Source organism: Carassius gibelio, chromosome B4, assembly GCF_023724105.1.
Source record: "Carassius gibelio isolate Cgi1373 ecotype wild population from Czech Republic chromosome B4, carGib1.2-hapl.c, whole genome shotgun sequence".
In the NCBI taxonomy this organism is placed as follows: domain Eukaryota; kingdom Metazoa; phylum Chordata; class Actinopteri; order Cypriniformes; family Cyprinidae; genus Carassius; species Carassius gibelio.
In genome coordinates, this window is record NC_068399.1 from 15,840,215 (window position 1) to 15,858,309 (window position 18,095).

Below are 18,095 nucleotides of genomic sequence, written 5' to 3' on the forward strand. Positions count from 1 at the left end.
TGAACATTCTGCTAAGCATCTCCTTTTGTGTTCCACAGAAAAAAGAAAATCCCGTAAGCAGCATTAAAGAAAAAAGTATGATAGAACTTTTCAGTGAACTTCATCTATTTCACACAGCACTGTTTTCAGTCTGGTTTGTGGTTTGCAGGAATAAAGGAATCAGGGCTAAGTTTGTGTTGACAGACGGCGGAGTCACTAGAATCTATCCTGCGAGGTACTATTATATTTTAAAGCTTGAGAGAGGGAATACCAGGCAGGTTTGTGGGATTTCGACTAAAATCATCACTCTGTGTGTGTTCTGCAGTGCTGGTTCAGAATGGACTGAGCATGCAGAAACATACAAGTCCAGTTTCTACAAGAGAAGTCTGGACAACAACATTTATGTATTTACATCATCACCATATGCAGTCAATGGTAAGTATGTGTTGGTGATTATTATACAGCAAAATCCCTTTTTTCCTTTTGGATTAATGGATATTTTCTGTCCCCTTTTTTCATAAACTCAAGATTCTATTTTAGTGAGCAGAGCGATGGACCTGAGAGTTGATGAATTCCTGCTGAAGCCAGCAGGTAAGAGTCGGACGTTATAGTTCTGATATGGGAATATACTGTAGATAGAAAAACAGAAGAGAGCATGTTTTGATACACCAATATAACAGCCTGGTCAAGTTATAAAAGAGTATTTTCAAATTATTGACACTTACTAGAAGTGGCCAGTTCAGAAAGTTTTTTCAGAATTCTTTTTTTTTTTCATTTGATTGTGTGATTGTGAACTGATGGAAAATTTCAAACTAAACTCATTTTGGTTTCAGTGGTTGGTGTAAAACTGGATAAACAGACTTGGATGGAAAGCTTCATCAAAGCTACGATCACGCCCAAAGTGAGTGCAAGAAATGAACCTCCTGTATTCATTTGAACTGTAGTGAACATTCATTTCAAGTGAGCATTAGATGTTGTCAAAGGTGATCTAGATGTAAAAAATGAGCATGCACAATTGCATATACAATATGATTTAGTGTGCCCAATGTCCACTGATACCAATAAATAAAAGAAATCCTTAATATTGCCTGATAACACAGTTTTGATATTCTAATATGAATCTATGTTTACTCTTCCTGCACAGTGTGTTGGCGAAATATGTGGGTGCAGGAGGGACGATAGCGTAAGATTATATTTATGCAACCACTTGTGTTAGATCTAAAGAGATGTTAAAATCTATATTATATAAACTACTGTTTTGAATTTTGGAGGTAGTAAGATTTTTTATTTATTTTGACAAAAATGCAGTAAAAACAAATAACAGTTTTCTACTTTAGTATATTTTCTCAAGAAAAATTTCTTATTATTTTCACCTTTAAAAATGGTTGCACTGCTTTTTATTATTTTTTTGGAAACCATCAAATCTTTTTCAGGATTCTTTGATGAATGGAAGACAGCATTTATTTAAAAATAGAAATAGTTTGTAACTGTCTTTGTGTCTTTACTGTCACTTTCGACCAGTTTTATGTGTCCCTTTTGAATAAAAGTATTAATTTATTATTAAAAAATAATAATAAGCTTAGCTTAAATTACACTAAGCCTGTATTAATTTTTTTCTCTTAAAGAATCTGGACTGCTTTCTTCTGGATGATGGAGGCTTCCTTGTCATGACCAATAAGGATGATTATATCAATAAGGTGTGCCTCTCTTCATACCCAATTACCATTTTGCTTCGATTCCACATTCCCCTTCTTTGACCCCCGGAGAGTGCCCACCCAACCCCACCTGCACCCCGTTTGCAACAGCATTAGAGTAAATGTTTAAAGTTAGGCTCAGCAAAGGAAACCAATCAGAGCGGAGTGTGTGCAGGATAAATCACGGCCGGAGTGTTTGGCAGCAGGACTCAAGCCGAGGGGACTGACTGTGCCCTAAACCCCGTCTCCTCCCCTCTGTGTGGGCAGACTCTCCAGGGGTCGGCTAGGACCGCCGGGCAGACCGCACATTCATTACAGCTGTTATTGCACAGGGAGCGGCGGCCGTTCTGTACGCTCTAGGATTTATATCGCCTTTGGACTGACTTATGGTCTCGGATGCACATACTTTTACATTCTTACGTGCAATACAAAGCTGGAAGTTTAGCTGTGTGTGTTCGTAACAGTAACCAGAACAGGGGCGGTTTTTTTTTAAAAGCACACACACACTCGCGGTCGGTATCACACCTCAGAGATTTTCTGGGCTCACAGACAGCTCTTTCTTTGGTTTAAATTATGGTAATGCAGTAGGCTGTCCAAATAAGATTACTACAGATCCTATTGGCTCCCCTGAGCACGGTGGGCTCCACACTCTTTAAACACAGCATGTAGTTCACAGCATGAACTTATTCTACAGATTAGTACGGACAGACATCCTCATACCCTGAGTGACAAACTCGGCCAAGGTTGTGGAATTTGGAATAAGAATGGCCACATGGAATCCAGAAAGCTGTGCATAATTATTCACTATTTAACTCAACACATTTCTGTTTTAACACACTTAAGCGTTTTTGGTAACACTTTAGTATAAGGATCAATACTTACTAGTATCGGCAGGACTATTATTAACATATTGGCTATTTATTAGTTTATTAGAATCAGTGTGGCAAATATGAACATTTTTATTTTATTTAATTTTACCTTTGCTAAACCAAAAAAGAAGGCACACTTTGTCATTCATCAGGAGCAGATGTGTGTATTCAGAGCGTGATTCTTTATACTGTTTGTAGCTCATCTCAGGACATCTGCAGACCAAATGGCAAATAAACAAACATTTCATTGCGGGTTTAGATTATGTTAATTGAAAACAAAAATAGATTTTGTGTACTTTATTTTTAAGTGGTGCATATTTACTGTCTGTGCCTGTAGCTTTGTAAAATGCAGGTTCATGAAGGTTATTCTTTTGAGACATTAAATTATCCCCAGAAGTAAGCTAAGTCTGATCAAATCCTTTGGATGTTCCTTTGGAGATACCAGCAAAGTTTTGTGGGTGAAATCAGATTTTATTTATTTTTTTACATAATGGGAAAACAAATTGCCCCACAGATTTTGCAAAACATGATTTAACTAGTTCGTCAAATTGACCGATGGAAGGCTTCTTGATTTGAATTTTTTTTTTTGTCTGTAGTAATTATAATAATCCCTATATAATAACAACAGAAGTCTCTTAGTAATTGTGTGTGTTTGTGAATGGCGGTGTTTTCAGATCGGACAGTTTTTCGGTATGATTGACCCCAGCCTAATGAGGAATCTGATAAACGAATCCCTGTTCTCCGTCAACATAACCTACGACTACCAGGCCCTCTGTGATCCCACCAAAGAAACTAAAGCCGCCGCTGGTCTCAGATCAGTCTATGTGGTAAGTTTCATTTTCTTTGAATTCATTTCAGTTTCTTAAGAAAAAAAAATAAAGTCAGTTTATAATATGTTCACTCACAATAAAATCCTATCTAGTAGTGGTTTGCATGTTTTAGCACATGTAAATAAAGATTTGCTTACATTGCACATTTTCCCTGGACTATAAAGCTTAGTCATGCAATTAGTGAACTTCATAATGTTGTTCCATCATGTCACACTGATAAGTTAGCCTCACGATACTCTCTCTGATCTGTGTCTTGAACGATTACGGCCTTGTGCTACATGCTGACTAAATCTCTCACAACACACAGAGTCAAGCGTGAATCATTACACAGAGACACTTCCTCTCTCATGCTAATCAGAGCAGCGTGTGCGGCAGCTAATGGTCCCCTGAGCTCATTCGTTTGGCCTTGTTTGTGGATTTATGCTTGCATCTGCTGAGCTTTTGTCTAATATCTCCCTTATTGTTTGGCACCAGGTCCTTTCTGTCTGGCAGGGTCATAATAGGGCCCCCTTCCAATAAAAAACAGGATGTTTTGGTGCTTCTCAGCTCAGGATATGCAACTTGCAAAGTTCGAAGAAGAATGTTTGAGAGAATAAGAGTTTAAGATGCCAACATCTTAGTGTTTATGCTGATTTAACATACATCACAAGGACATTTTAGATGCCCTTAGTGCTTACAGAAATGTTGTGTAGATTAAAAACATGTTGTTTGTCCCTTTTAGCCCACCATAGCTGACATCCTGAACATTGGTTGGTGGGCTTCTGCAGCAGCCTGGTGAGCGATTTCACTTTTTCAGTTCACAAAAAACCTTTCTTCTGTTGAAAACAATAGGAGATATAAAAAAAAAAAGGGCCTCATTGTATATTTTACAAGAAAACAGGAGTTTTGGAACCCAATGACTTTCATCGCAGCCTATGGACAAAACCATTGTTCTTAGCTAAATCAGTATTTCTTTTGATTTCTCCAGGTCGATATTGCAGCAGTTGTTTGTCAGCATCACATTTCCTAACTTCCTTGAGGCAGGTAAGATCTAGACATTAGTATTTCATTGCTATGAAACAATGATCAAGCTACTGCAATTTGGCAGACGGCTGTTTTTCTTGTCGTCTGGTGAATTGCCAACACTTCAGTGCTAATGACCGCTAAGGTTGAGTTCCTGTACGTAGAGACTGTGACCATGTATTCTAATTCATAATGTCAAAGACAGTTATTGTTGATGGAGGTGTGGTGTAAATTTGGACTGTATTCTGTTAAATTTAATAATTGTAATTTTAATAATTGTAATTGACTCTATTGACAGTTGAGGTGTTATTTATGCACTAAATCACAGTAATTCAAATAATCATTTAAAGTATTGCATCTCATGGCATCATATCAATGGTGTTTTGTTCACAGCGGACCTAGACGATGACCTGTCTGAGATGCCATCTAAAGAGAGTTGCATTAAAGAGCAGAAACAATATTTCTTTGAGAACAATGAGACATCTTTTAAGGGGACTATTGATTGTCAAAACTGCTCCAGGTGAGATTTTATGGAGCTTAATCATGGAATGAAAAGGATTTTATATTTTATTTATTTATTGTCAATGAAATGTGATTCAGCAAAAAAACATATTCATTGCTCCTGAGCTTTACATACGTTTTCAAGTTATCTTTATTTGGGAAAAAAATAACTAATATTGATTATTATGATTGTATGATTATACATTTTTGCTGTTTATTTATATACTTATATGTAACATTTTATGTCATTATAAAGCCTTTAAATCACTTGTCATCCAGTTCTTTATGTTCAAGGTGACCTTTTTGAATTGTGCCTGTTTGTTTGTGCATATTTTTGTGTTTTTGTTTTCAGGCAGTTCATAGCTGAAAAGCTTCCAAAAACAAATCTGGTGCTTATTGTTGCCGACTCAAAAGAACCGTGTTGCCAGGCTGATGAAAGATTTTTCTCCCAGGAAGAAAAGCCGTGTATCCTTCATTCATGTACAAACAAACCTGCTGATTTGTGTTGAGACACACAATGATGGTTACTCATCAGGTCAGCGTCAGCATGAGAAGGAAGTTCAGAAATAACTTCAAGTAGTTTTTTCCAATGAATACAATGCGTCTCACAATTTCTCGCAAAAACACATTAGGGGAGAATCTCTCTCTCGTTGTCATTTAGTTCATTTTAGTCAGTTCATTCGAACAGCTGATGTCAGGAAACTGGAAAAATGGTTGACCAGTTCTCAAGTCATTACCCAACATGTTTATCCAATGTCCCTGTAATGATAGTTCGTAGTTCGATCGGGGTAGAGGAAGGAGACCAGAGTCGGCGTATGGGGCTCGTGAGAGACTTTATTCTTTACAAAAACAAACAACAAAATAAACAAGTGTGGCAGGTACGCGCACTCTCTAAAAGCACTTCAGCTTCGCTACTGCGTCTGTCTGGCTCGACCGCTCTCCAGCTTCACGTGCTCACGAGTCCCCGTCTCTCTCGCATTTCCCGACTAAACCACGTCTCCGCCACGGTCCCATTTGCCTTGTAAATACTTTGTAAATAGGTTGCAAAGTTTTATAAAATTGTGCTACGCTGGTATTTTTGGTACTTTGCTAAATAACCCAGCAAAACTTCCTTGGAGCTCCAGAAAAAAACAGGTTTTGCTGCTGAACAGCTAGACCACCAGCACAAGACCTGCATGATCCAGGATGGACTAGCAGTTTTTCAGCAGGAGTGTATTAAGTCCAATACACTCTAATGCCAATTATAAGTGTAGCTAAGTTTTAGTGAATTGGTGGCTCATTAACAAAGAAATAAATGAATGTCAGATTGTGCTGATTTGAATCCTGAACTTGGTCCCATAGCTCCAGGTCCTGATCCCTGTGAGATAGCCCTGAACCCACGCTATCGGAAAGGTCCGCACCAGTGCTTTGACAACAACACAAGTGTAAGTCACTTAAACACCTCCTTCCTGCGAAAGCCTACAACAGATTGTGACCATACTAGCAATCAGCATGACTTAATGTGCATCATGTCCAATTTGGCTGGTCTTTGCTGCTCTCATTTCAGTCATTACCCGAGACCTACCACACTGAGACTCGTGATCGACGAAACTATTTGGCTCTGTGTGATAGATCTTGGTTTTGGAGAGCTTGGCTTTGTTTGACATGTTCTAATCTCATGGCCTGAAGAATGTGGGCACCTTTTTGAAATGAACTTTGTTGGGTGTTTCAGATAAGCAGATAGTTATACAATCCCATATTTGAAGACGTAAAGAGTTTAGTGTGAAAGAATTGACATGAACCCCACTGAACAAGCTGAACTTTTTATTCATGATTTTGAATCGAAATGTTCACAGACTATTTATGAGTGGGGTGTCCACATACTTTTGACCAAGTAGTGTATCTTTATCTAAACACTTCCTACTTCCTGCTCTGGATTCTCTCTTTTTACTTGCAGTATTAATGCTTTTTGGCTCAAGCACTTGTTTGAGTGTTGCTTAAACTTCTGACTGTCAAACATTTTCCTGCATGACTCTTCCTCTCTCTTTCTCTCTTTCTCTGGTGCTGTGTATTTGGCTGTATAATGTATGTTAGGATGAGGCCATGTGTAGGAGAAATGCAGGCTCTCCACTGCTTTCCTCTCTGCTCATGTTACTGCTGCCAGTGTTCATGTGCTGTCTCGGGTCAGTCCATATCTCTCTCTTTCTCTCTCTCTCTCTTTGTTTATTGATTCATTCATATTGATATATCTTGTCTGCCAAATTAGAAGTAAATTCACTAAACACCTGTGTCACTTTTGTGTTGTATATGTCATCTTATTTGAGTTTACTTGGAAATTTTTAGTTTGTTTGTGCAAAAGGCTATCAGCCGGCACACTTCTGTTCTGTTCTTTTTATCTACATCTTCCACTCGGTCTAATTTAGATAAATATCTCTTTCTCTTGTGCATTTGATTTAGCATGAATCAAACGAATTAATTTAGCGGTTGCTTCTGAGAGCTTGTTAAACTGCTGATGTAACTCTCATGCCTGATTAATTCACCCGCTTTAGTGAATACATTATTTACACCATAAGCATATTTATTCATATTAAAAAATATATATATAAAAAAACTTTCACCTAATGTCACAATTACTGTAATGAAATATATATAATATGCTAAATATATATACTGCTATTCAAAAGTTTGGAATCAGTATTATTAAACATTTTTTTGAAGGACTTTCTTCTTATGCTCATCAAGGCAGCATTTATTTAATCAAAAATACAGAAAAAAAAACTGTAATATTGTAAAATATTATTGCAATTTAAAATAACGGTTTACTGTTTTATATAATTTATTCTTGTGGTGCAAAGCTGAATTTTCAGCAGTCATCACTCAGTGTCACATGATCCTTTAAAAATCTAATATGCTGATTCATTATCGGTGTTGTGCCGCTTATCTTTTTTTAAATTTTTTTTGTTCTTGTGATACTTTTTTCAGGATTCTTTGATAAATAAAAAGTTTAAAATAGCAGAATCCACTCAAAATAATTTAGTATATTTATTATTTATTCTAAGACTTTACAATCAGTTTTTATCAATGTAAAAAAAAAAAGAAATACTAATTTACTGACCCCACTTTTTAACTTTCGAGTATATTGTATTGTTTTGTTTAATCATGCAAAAAGGTAATGGAAAAAACGATGCAGTAAATAAAAATGATGTAGTCATTGATTATAATATTGATAATTAATTAATTAATCTCTATAAATCTATATATAACATATACATATTGGTTAACTATATTAGAATAAACTACAGTATATTATCTATAATAAACTATATTATCTATTGCCAATGGAGAAAATCAATGGAATTTTTACTTCTGGATCCCCAATTCTGTCCTTTATCACAAAGTTTCTTTCTCATCGTAACCCAGATGTGATCGCACCATTAGTTCCCCAGTGGACTTATGGCTTTCTCTTGTTGGCATTGCAATAGGAGCAGAATGAGGATTGCGGTGGGGCGTCAAGTCTGAGTCCATCTATCGAGTCCATGATCATCCTCCAGCTGCCGCTGCTCTGGCTTCTGATTGGACGAGGACACTGCCTCTCGTGACCTCAGCATAGAGACGCCACACCCCTCTACAATGATAAAACATACATTTAAACATTCATCTGGACTCCCACGCTACAGCCCAGCACATGGAGGGAGAGGCTCTGACCCAGGAAGTACAAAACCCAAGCCGCGATCACTCACAGCCTTTGAGGTCAAAGTAGGTCGGAGATGATAAATGAGCAACGACCTTTGACATTTGACCCGTAAGGTCAGACTCCTTCCTCATGAGCGACAGGGTGGGCAGACCTTGACACTTCATCGTCACTTCGCTGTAAAGAAAGGTCCTGTCTTTAAAACGAAAAAATTATCCAATCACAACACTGCCAACCAAAGTTTCGCCCTTTACCGGTGTGATGCCTTTTTTAACCTACTTGTCCTTCGACATATTTACACGGCTAATTCCTCAGTATTACAAACTTTTATGGCTTGCCCTGCTGAGATTTTTAAAGGATCCTTCTGGGTTGGGTCAAAATCCAGCCTTGTTTGTGGTCTGCAGCCCATTACTGGAAAAGAAAAGGACAAGTGAGCTTGTGACCCGATGCAAAGGTCTCTTGTTTTTCCCAGTGGTCTCCACCTCTGTGCCTCGGGAATATCGGTTTCATTTCTGACCGCTGTTTCGAGTGAACAGTACCTCCCTCTCTTTGTCCGTGGGTACCTGTATTCACAATTTTTTATCGGCCCATAGTGCGTTTCAGATGCACCCAGCTGCCAAACCTTACCTTGTGTGTGGTGTTGCTGTACTTTGCCCTTGATGCCAAGCAGGTCGTGTGGCCAAGCAGCCCTTTGGTTCTCATTCAGGGCTTTTTAAATGACAGCCGATTCGTATCGACCTAAAAGCTTGCTGTGTGTGTTTTTGGTGCGTTAGCTGTTTATTTGAGATGGTTTAAAGTAATGCAAATGAGCGAAGAGTTTTCTGCTGTATGTTTAATGTGGAGTTTTATGTGCTCTGTTTAATGTATGTGTGTGGATATGTAGTTACTGACTGGTGAAAGGCGTTTATGACATAGTTGCTCTTTCCCATGTTTTAATTTCATCTGGAGAACTCAGAAAGGTGGAAAGAATATTATCTAATGTTTACAGATATTTTGAGATGCTCGGGAGTTTTTATAAGAAATGTTGGGCCTGGTTGTGCTGTCTGAGTCTCTAATGTGTCGTTTTTCACTTTAATGTCAGAGGCAGAGCTCTGTCAGCCTTTTTTTTTTTCTGTCAACGTGCCTTGATGTGAATGGTTTCATATAAAATTAAGCAAAGGAATATCACAATGTGCAATCTGACCCAGAGAAATGCTAAATATCATCATTCTGATCTGATGAAAAATTTAACTTCTGTCCCTTTAAGAGGTCCTGACTGGATCTTTGTGCCTCATTGAAATCTTGGCCAAAATTCAACATTTATGGAATAATTAAGATTTTGAGAAGAGACAAGAATACTTATGGAAGCCCTGGACTGCTCACATATTGAATGTTATAAAAATATTTTTCAGCGTTATATTTGTTTAATATTCATAATAATAATATATATATTTAAATAATTATTATGTCTGTAAAAAAGCCAAGCTACCTTTTTTTTTAATTGAAGTATTCAGTTCAAAGTTTTTTTTCTGTTTTGAAGAGAAGGAGGGATGCCTAATGCTTAGCCAGTACCCAATATATTCAATATTGTATTGATTATGAAATATGGTGATTAATTAATAGCAAACAGATGATTTCTGCAAGTAATAATGGGCTTTTGGCTTATGTACAAAATCATTTGGGTATCTGTCAGAGCTGATTACCATCGTGTTCTTTCTAATTTTAGAAGAGTAGACAAACAGGAAATTAAAAAAAAAAAAAACATGAAGACACACAACATCAAATCCAGAATGGAAAGTGAATTTTAGTGAGCAACATCTCTGCTACTTTATGCATCATTTCCTCTGTACACAGGAAACGGTTTTGGTAATGCACCTGAAAACAACATGATTGGACTTTGTGGATTTGGCTTGCGTTGAAAAGCCATTCTTCTCAAACTCTTTCCATGATTTATCACTGTAATCAGACAAGCATTCTAGATGTGATGTGCATTAAATCAGTGTATGATAAAAAAAAAAAAAAAAGAAAAGAACATCGTAGTTAATTGGCTGTCAACATGAGAAATTATTGAAAACATTTCCAGTTCCAGACTGTTAACTCAAAGAATTACCCACGTTAATTCCCAGCAAAAGTAATGTCATCTTGTTCATCTATACTAAGTATAAAGTACATATTTGAAATACTGTATCCCATAATGCAATGCATCCAACTTGACCTTCTTTTAAAAAAAAACTAAACAAAAATTTACATATTTATACAAATCAGTACACATTGTTTCCCATCTGATGATGTCACAATGTAGGATTCTACTGTTTAAAAAGTGCATATGAAAATTTAGGACTCGGACCTTAAAGGCGTGAAAGGTGCAATTACATTTAGCAAAATTGCACTGGAAAAAATCGAGTTATTTCAGTAGGAATCTGTGCGATCTTGAGCTTCGTATGAGGACGGTAGCAGATTTTGTGAATATTTGCTGGCTTTGAAAGTCAGCTGTGCTTCATACGTCATTACATTACCGACAAAGGACTTTTTTGCTAAATCTCGCTGAAATTTCGTTAATGTGACCTCACCTTAACATTCACTGCCTTTTTCACTGAGCTCAGATGCTGTCACCTCAGGAACAGAAAATTGCTAAATGTGATTTAAAAAGCTGTCTCTCTGCTCTGTTTGGGTTTTGATCTCTGGAATTGTCTGATAGTGTGAAGTGTGTTTTAAGTGGTCAGTCAGATCCTGCTGCCTCCACTTGTCTCCTGGCTGACCGTTAGTCTGCATCAGTCAGTTTTTGGAGGACTTATCCCTAGGCTTATTTTCAGCCCCCTTAACTGTACTGTCATCCAGTGGTTCACATCTGGTTTTGCTTCAAGAACCAGATTTCAAGTGGTGACCCAAACAATACCAAACGTAACCTTCATTTAATGTAGTCTGTTTTTTTAAACCACACATAGTTTTGTTCATGGTTTTTGAACAATTTCAAACAGCCGTGTTGTCATCGGCCTAATTTGTTTAAATAGCTTCTAGTAAAATGACAAATTAAATTACGCCAAAGTATTTGACGTCAACTAAAAAAAAAAGATATAGGAAGCATTTACTCTTTCTTTTAAAAAGCTGATGTTTAGACGTGCAGTCTTTTACGGAGCCCCGCACATGGCATGCAGGAAAAAATAGTAGGCTAAATTGTGTGCACGATTTACTAATTCATTCCCTCAATGTACTAAAACGTGCACACAATTACTATTAAATTCCCTCGATTTATTATTACGTGTGCATGATTTAGCAAATCAAGGGAACACAATAGTAAATCGAGGGAACGTAATAGTAATCGTGTGCACGTTTTAGTACATTGAGGGAACGAATTGGTAAATTGTGTGCACAATTTATTTATTTTTTCTTGCATGTCATGTGCGGGGCTCCATAGTTTTTTAATGTGTCATACTGTATTTTTTTTAAAATAATAATAATAATAATAATAAAATAAAAACTTTTTCTACTCAATTTTTTTTTTAACGTTTTTAATGTTTTTTGGATGAATTATTAACACAACAGGTATACAACAGTACAACCAACTGTATTATCTTCCCTCAGAGCATTGTTTTCCTTTTTTATCCTTTTGCATTTACCTTAAGATATAATGATAATTAAAAATGTTAAGTAATTATCTAAGGCAGAAATGATAAAAAGCCCACTGTTTATAATCCAGGAACTGTCTAAAATTCATGTTCAAGTATATTCAGAATAAAAACTTTATCAACAGTGTGAGTGTTGCTGTGTCCTTTGCTTTGACTGTTTTGACCGTGACAGATTTCTGCTGTTCTTCTTTTCCAAAATCACTTCTACTTGTATTTGTCCTGGTGCCAAAACATTTTTCCCCGTGCATGTCAGAGGGAAGTTGGAGTCTGCAGTTTCTCTGCTCCCATGTGACATTCTTCTGTCATCAGCGAGGACTCGGACCGAGCCAACCACAACACGGCCCTCGAATCGCTGAAAGCCATCGATATTTTCACACAATGTTATCTGACTGCCATCGGTTTCTATTGCTCCATCGCTGTATGCACTCGCTCGCCTCTGATTTGACATTGAAGGCCTCAGTAGCATTTCACCTTGAGTTTGAATGTGAAACCAGCAGCATGTAGATATACACGGCCGTTCATACGTTTATTGGCGATATTAAATGTTCTCCTTCTGCGATGTGTGATATACTACGAGACCGTTAAAGCTCACGTATGGTACTTCAGTGCTCTGGGACATTTCAAATCAGTTCAATTACAGTCCCCACAGTGTTTTTGTTTAATGAACGGCCCGTTTATTTTTGTTGAACAGCTGGGGGAAACCTTAAAAGCACACGTATGATATAAAATTACATATTTTACAGACTGGAGGGAGGAAATAAGCTGTAATATTAATGGCTGAGGCATTATTAAACCTGTCAGTCTCCTAATGCTGCCTGCTTAAAAGGAGAAATGTAAAATATTTTGTGGACTGTCAAGCAGTATCATAAATATTTGATTGTGCATTGGAATTGGTGTGAAAAGTGCAGTGGGTACTTGGTGTCTGCGAGCAGGTGCGAGACGGAAGAGATCAAATGTTTTATTCCATGCTTAATTGAATTTATAAGCATAGAGTTTTATGCATAAATTCATAAATGGAATGTTCATTTGCTCTCTGCTTTGGCAGAATCGTGGGTGGAAATATGTGATTTTCAGAGTCACATTTATCGGGCCAGTTGGAAATGCAATGTGCATTTCCATTGAGTTTCTTCAGAAATGCTCTCAATATTTAGTGTAATTAATATATATATATATATATATATATTTGATTAAATTTATAAATGAAATCACAAATAAAATTGTACTGCCTGACATTAGCAAAATCATGAAAAGAAATATTAGATCGGCTTTATATGTGAGTTGTAGACTTGTGTAAATGCAATGTGCTGAATTGTATTAAATAATTTAATTAAATCATTAATTCAACTTAATAATTCAATATTTCTTTCTTTCAATTCTTTCAAATCAATTTCAGTATTTTATTATATATTTAATTTATTTAATTTTAATTTATTTAAATAAATAATACGTTTAATAAATTGATTTATCTTTAAATTCAAAAGTCTTCATTTGTTGTCTAACAGTAGCAAAATCATCAATGGAAACATTCTGTGATGTGATTTGCAGAGTCATGTTTATGTGGCCAGTTTTGAATGTAGTGTTCTTATTAAGTCATATAACAGTCCATTTGCTCATGACGCAAGAAGAGTAAATGCGATCGCAGAGTAAACGTCTTTATTTAGTTTGACATGACAGGGCCTGTGTGGATCTGTTGTTGTTAAAAGCTGCTTTGAATAACTGAGTTAGTCATTCACTTTTTTCTAAAATTCTTCGACATTCTTAGACTCTACAAGGTCTTATTTCACAATGAGCTCTAGACGTGGTGGCTCTCGAATGGAACGTGTCCTTGTGTTTTTCCTCCCTTGTCACCACATCGACCCTGAACCCATAAACAAAAGTGGACAGTGCTCAGTAAAAACTAAACTTGCTCATTGTGCACATATTTCAAATGGACATAATTCACTAGTGCCATCCACAGACATGTTCTATCTCCTTCCAGGGATTTTGACAACAACATGGTTTAGTTGTTTGCATTAAAACAGCATGTTTCCTCTCTAAGTATTCTAGATGTTGCACATTCAATATGCATTTTTTTTTTCTTATAAGTCTGCATTACAGAGTCCAAAACTGTAACTTAGTGGTTACAGACAAATCAGACTGACTAGAATGCCATAACACCATGTCTGATTGTGGCACTTTGCTTCAACAGAGGTATTAGCCTAAAGTGTCTTTTCTCAAGGTTGACGTTGGACTGTTGGTATTTGTGGGGACTGAAAAGTACTAAAGAACCAAACCTCAAGATTCAGATGAGGGTATCTTATTCTTGCAAGTGGTGTTTTTAGGTTTGCGGTTGAATTTCGGTGGGGTTAAATCTTGATTGCTAAACAATTATGTTTGAATAAACTCTTCTGTTTGTATGTTGATCACTTCTGGTTATTAGATGTTAGGCCACTTTATTTCCATTATAAAGGCTCACTGATGCTTTATGGAATGACAGTGGTTGCTATTTTTCCAGAATGCCTCCAGACAGATTCCGGATATCTAAGAAAACAGCTGTTTGTTTCGCAGCATGTTTAAAGAAGTTTCAGCACTGCTGATCACACGAGTTAGTGTCAACTTTGTGTTAATAGTATCTATAATTATTTTTAATCTGCAAAATGTAACTTAATTTAGTTGAATTGAATCAAACCTGCGAGGTAAAGTTTACTCCTGTCCTAATTGTAACTCTAACCCTAAACCTTTAAAATGTGAAAGTAGTAGTTTGCTTGTAAATTCATGTGCATAATCAATGCATATTTCTTTCAAGTACCAAAGAAATATAAACGAATAAAAAATAAATAAATATTAGGTTGCTAATTGCAGAAGGTGTTGTACTGAGAGAATAAAATAAAAATACTAATTTAAAGGGTTAGTTCACCCAAAAATGAAAATTCTGTCATTAATTACGCACCCACATGTCATTCCAAACACATCTTCAGAACACAAATTAAGATATTTTTGATGAAATTCAAGAGCTTTCTGACCCCGCATAGACAGAAAAAGAACTATAACTTTCAAGGCCCAGAAAAGTAGTAAGGACAATCGATTAAATAGTCCATGTGACATCAGTGGTTCAACCATAATTTTATGAAGCTACAAGAATACTTTTTGTGCGCAAAGAAAACAAAAACAAAAATCTGTTTGTTTTTTTTTTGTTTTTTTTTTTGTTTTTTTTGTTCACGAGAGGATGAGCATCGAAGACTACACTCAAAAAAATGACTCTTTGGCTGAACATGATTCTTTCATGGACAGTGGTTCCACATGTTTGTACCATGTTATTTGGACAAGAATAAATCAAGTTAAAAGGACATGTCTACTTTTAGTTGAGTTTACTCAGTTTGCTTTAGTTCATCCTTCATGAAATATCTGAGTAGAGATAATATGTTTACATCAAGTAGAACCACTGTCCATGCAAGTTTAGCCAAAGTGTTATAAAAACATTAGCAAGTAAGATATAACTTTTCTTTACACATGATGTTAGCTGTTTGCAGTTTAAGGATGTTACTATGTGTACATCATGCACTAGCACTCTCATTAAAATTGCTTTTTTCAAATTAAGTATTTTAGACTTTCTTTTAACCAGGTCCTCAACCCAACCACAAGCTCCACACTTCACCACAATGGTAACTCGCACAAAATACACCAATATAAAGTCTTTTAAAATGCCCACGTAATAGAGCATTAGACATGAAAAAGTCTCCTTATTATCACTTTTTACTAAAAACTGCATAAAATAACACTTTATTTCAACATTTTCTCTCCCCATATCCAGTCCTGTGCAAAGCATGATGGGAAGCGTAAAACTTATTTTGAGGGACTTGATTGAAACATGTTCTTTCAAAATGAAAACTTTATGTTAAACCAGCGAGTGACAGTTTTAAGTCAGTTTAACATGACACAATCATGGTGAAATGAAAAATAGCCAAAATGGCATTAATTCAACATGAATTGTTCAGGTAAAGTGAACAAAACTGAAAATTCATTTTTTTGAGTGTAACAGGGAAGAGATGAAATTCGTGAAAAGTTGTTATTTTTGTTTTCTTTGCGCACAAAATGTATTCTCGTAGCTTCCTAATATTGCGCTAGAACCATTGACAACACATGGACTATTTTATAGATATCCTTAATACCTTTCTGGGCCTTGATCGTGGTAGCTGCTTTGTTGTCTATGAATGGTCAGAAAGCTCTCGGATTTAAACAAAATATATCTTAATTTATGTTCCGAAGATGAAAGAAGGTCTTATGGGTTTGGAACGACACTAGGGTGAGTAAATAATGACAGAATTTTCATTTTAAGTGCTCTATGCCTTTAAGAATCTCTATTATTTTAGATTTTTTTGAGTAACTGTGCATGACTGTTAATAGTCAGTTTAAAAAAAAAAATTGTATTAGCTCTGCGTGTTGTATTGACATTTACAGACCGTCGAGGAAAGGAAATTTGTTAGATTGTTAAATATATGCCCATGGTGAGTTAAAAAATGTATATGCAGGTGAGTTTGACTCTGCAGCACATTGGCCCTCCAGGACAAGATTTGAGGAACCCTGCCATAGATGTTCAATTGTCAGTGGATGTTTTTAAATTAATGCTCATAAACACTAAATTTGTTGTTGAAGTCTTTGTAAACATTTAATGCTCACAACATTCGAATCCAAGCTTTCGTGAGAATCACCCATGAGTTGGCTAGTACATACGCACAGAAGAGGATGTAGAGCAACGTCCAGGTGCTGTAAACAATTTCTGTGTTCTGTAGTCATTTCTGGAAACCACTACAATCAGAAATGTTTAGATGCCAAGTCTTTCTTCTGGGTGGGTCACTGGGAATAAAAGGATTGCTTTTTAGATATTCTTCTTATTCATGCCCACTCTCCCAACACACATGCGTGGTCCATACCAGCAGCTGTAAACTCCACAGACCCCCCGAACTGTGTGACTGTGACTCACCTGCGACTCATTCGAGACACGCGTTCTGAAAGCGGGAGTCTGGTAGCGCTCCTGCTTTTCATGTCCTTTCATGTCCAGCTGTCTGTTGTGAAAGTGATTTGGCCGCCGCACGCAGCACAGCCAAACACAATAACTTCTCACAGATGTGTAATGTCCGGCTGAACCCCACCACAAAGCCAAAGGGAGAGAAGGAGAGGGGAAGCAAAGTTTTCAGCCGTCACTGAATCTACAGATGCTGTAGCCTAAGGTTACATAAAGGCTGTCTCAAAACTTACTGCATTAGCTCGATAATTGCTAATGGCTAATTAGGAAGCAACCTCAATGATTAAATTAGCCAATGAATTAGCCACAAACTGAGCAAAACAGTAAATTGTTACCATAAGATTGGTCCTCCCAAGTTGACATTGGCGTGTAGCTGAGCTAACAATTTGTTAAACATATTTATTGACGGAAATAATACATGTATCAATTCAAGCAATTAGTTTCAAAATTTTTTATACATATTTTCAGTTCATAATCATTTGCTTGTGCTCTTTCAATCACATTGCTAATGCTAATATATGCTAAGAATTATAATGTATTATATTTTACTCTGCATTACCTTTACGAAAATTAACCATGCTTTTAATGAACAGCAGTAAAAGAGTAGTAACTTGGTTTTTTGTTTGTTTGTTAGTTTTTTTTGCCATATTGATTACCATTTGTACAACCACAGTTTAACTACAAATACCATAGTTAAACTGTGGTTTATGTAGCATAACATTGGTTTATTTGTGGTTACCACTGTTTAACCATAGTAATTAACCATGGTATTGTTTGTTTTCTCAGACAGTAGTGTAGTCCTTACAGTTTCTGACACTAGCATGTAGCTAAGCTAACACTTTCATAAGTGCAGTAGGCCTATTGCTTGAAATAATACATTAAAATGGATTTTTGAAAAACACTTTTGACCACAGCGTCAGACCGAGTCCCAAAACACACTTGC

At 36.4% G+C, this 18,095-nt stretch overlaps 1 protein-coding gene across 4 annotated transcripts in view; it reads left to right on the plus strand.

Moving 5' to 3' along the window:
* Nucleotides 1-11,664, plus strand: part of LOC127956800 (voltage-dependent calcium channel subunit alpha-2/delta-1) — a 78,162-nt gene extending 66,498 nt beyond the window's left edge. For 2 of the 4 annotated variants that reach the window (XM_052555003.1, XM_052555001.1), the window contains exons 26-38: nucleotides 149-214; nucleotides 305-414; nucleotides 508-570; nucleotides 813-880; nucleotides 1,124-1,162; nucleotides 1,605-1,676; nucleotides 3,217-3,369; nucleotides 4,094-4,146; nucleotides 4,340-4,395; nucleotides 4,768-4,894; nucleotides 5,228-5,340; nucleotides 6,217-6,299; nucleotides 8,337-11,664. In XM_052555003.1, coding sequence (XP_052410963.1) covers nucleotides 149-214; nucleotides 305-414; nucleotides 508-570; nucleotides 813-880; nucleotides 1,124-1,162; nucleotides 1,605-1,676; nucleotides 3,217-3,369; nucleotides 4,094-4,146; nucleotides 4,340-4,395; nucleotides 4,768-4,894; nucleotides 5,228-5,340; nucleotides 6,217-6,299; nucleotides 8,337-8,453 — 1,120 coding nt within the window. In that variant the 3' untranslated portion in view covers nucleotides 8,454-11,664. Of the gene's footprint in view, nucleotides 1-148; nucleotides 215-304; nucleotides 415-507; nucleotides 571-812; nucleotides 881-1,123; nucleotides 1,163-1,604; nucleotides 1,677-3,216; nucleotides 3,370-4,093; nucleotides 4,151-4,339; nucleotides 4,396-4,767; nucleotides 4,895-5,227; nucleotides 5,341-6,216; nucleotides 6,300-8,336 lie in introns of those variants that run through there. The other 2 variants (XM_052555002.1, XM_052555005.1) reach the window with 2 other exon arrangements.
* The last annotated feature ends 6,431 nt before the right edge of the window (nucleotides 11,665-18,095 follow it).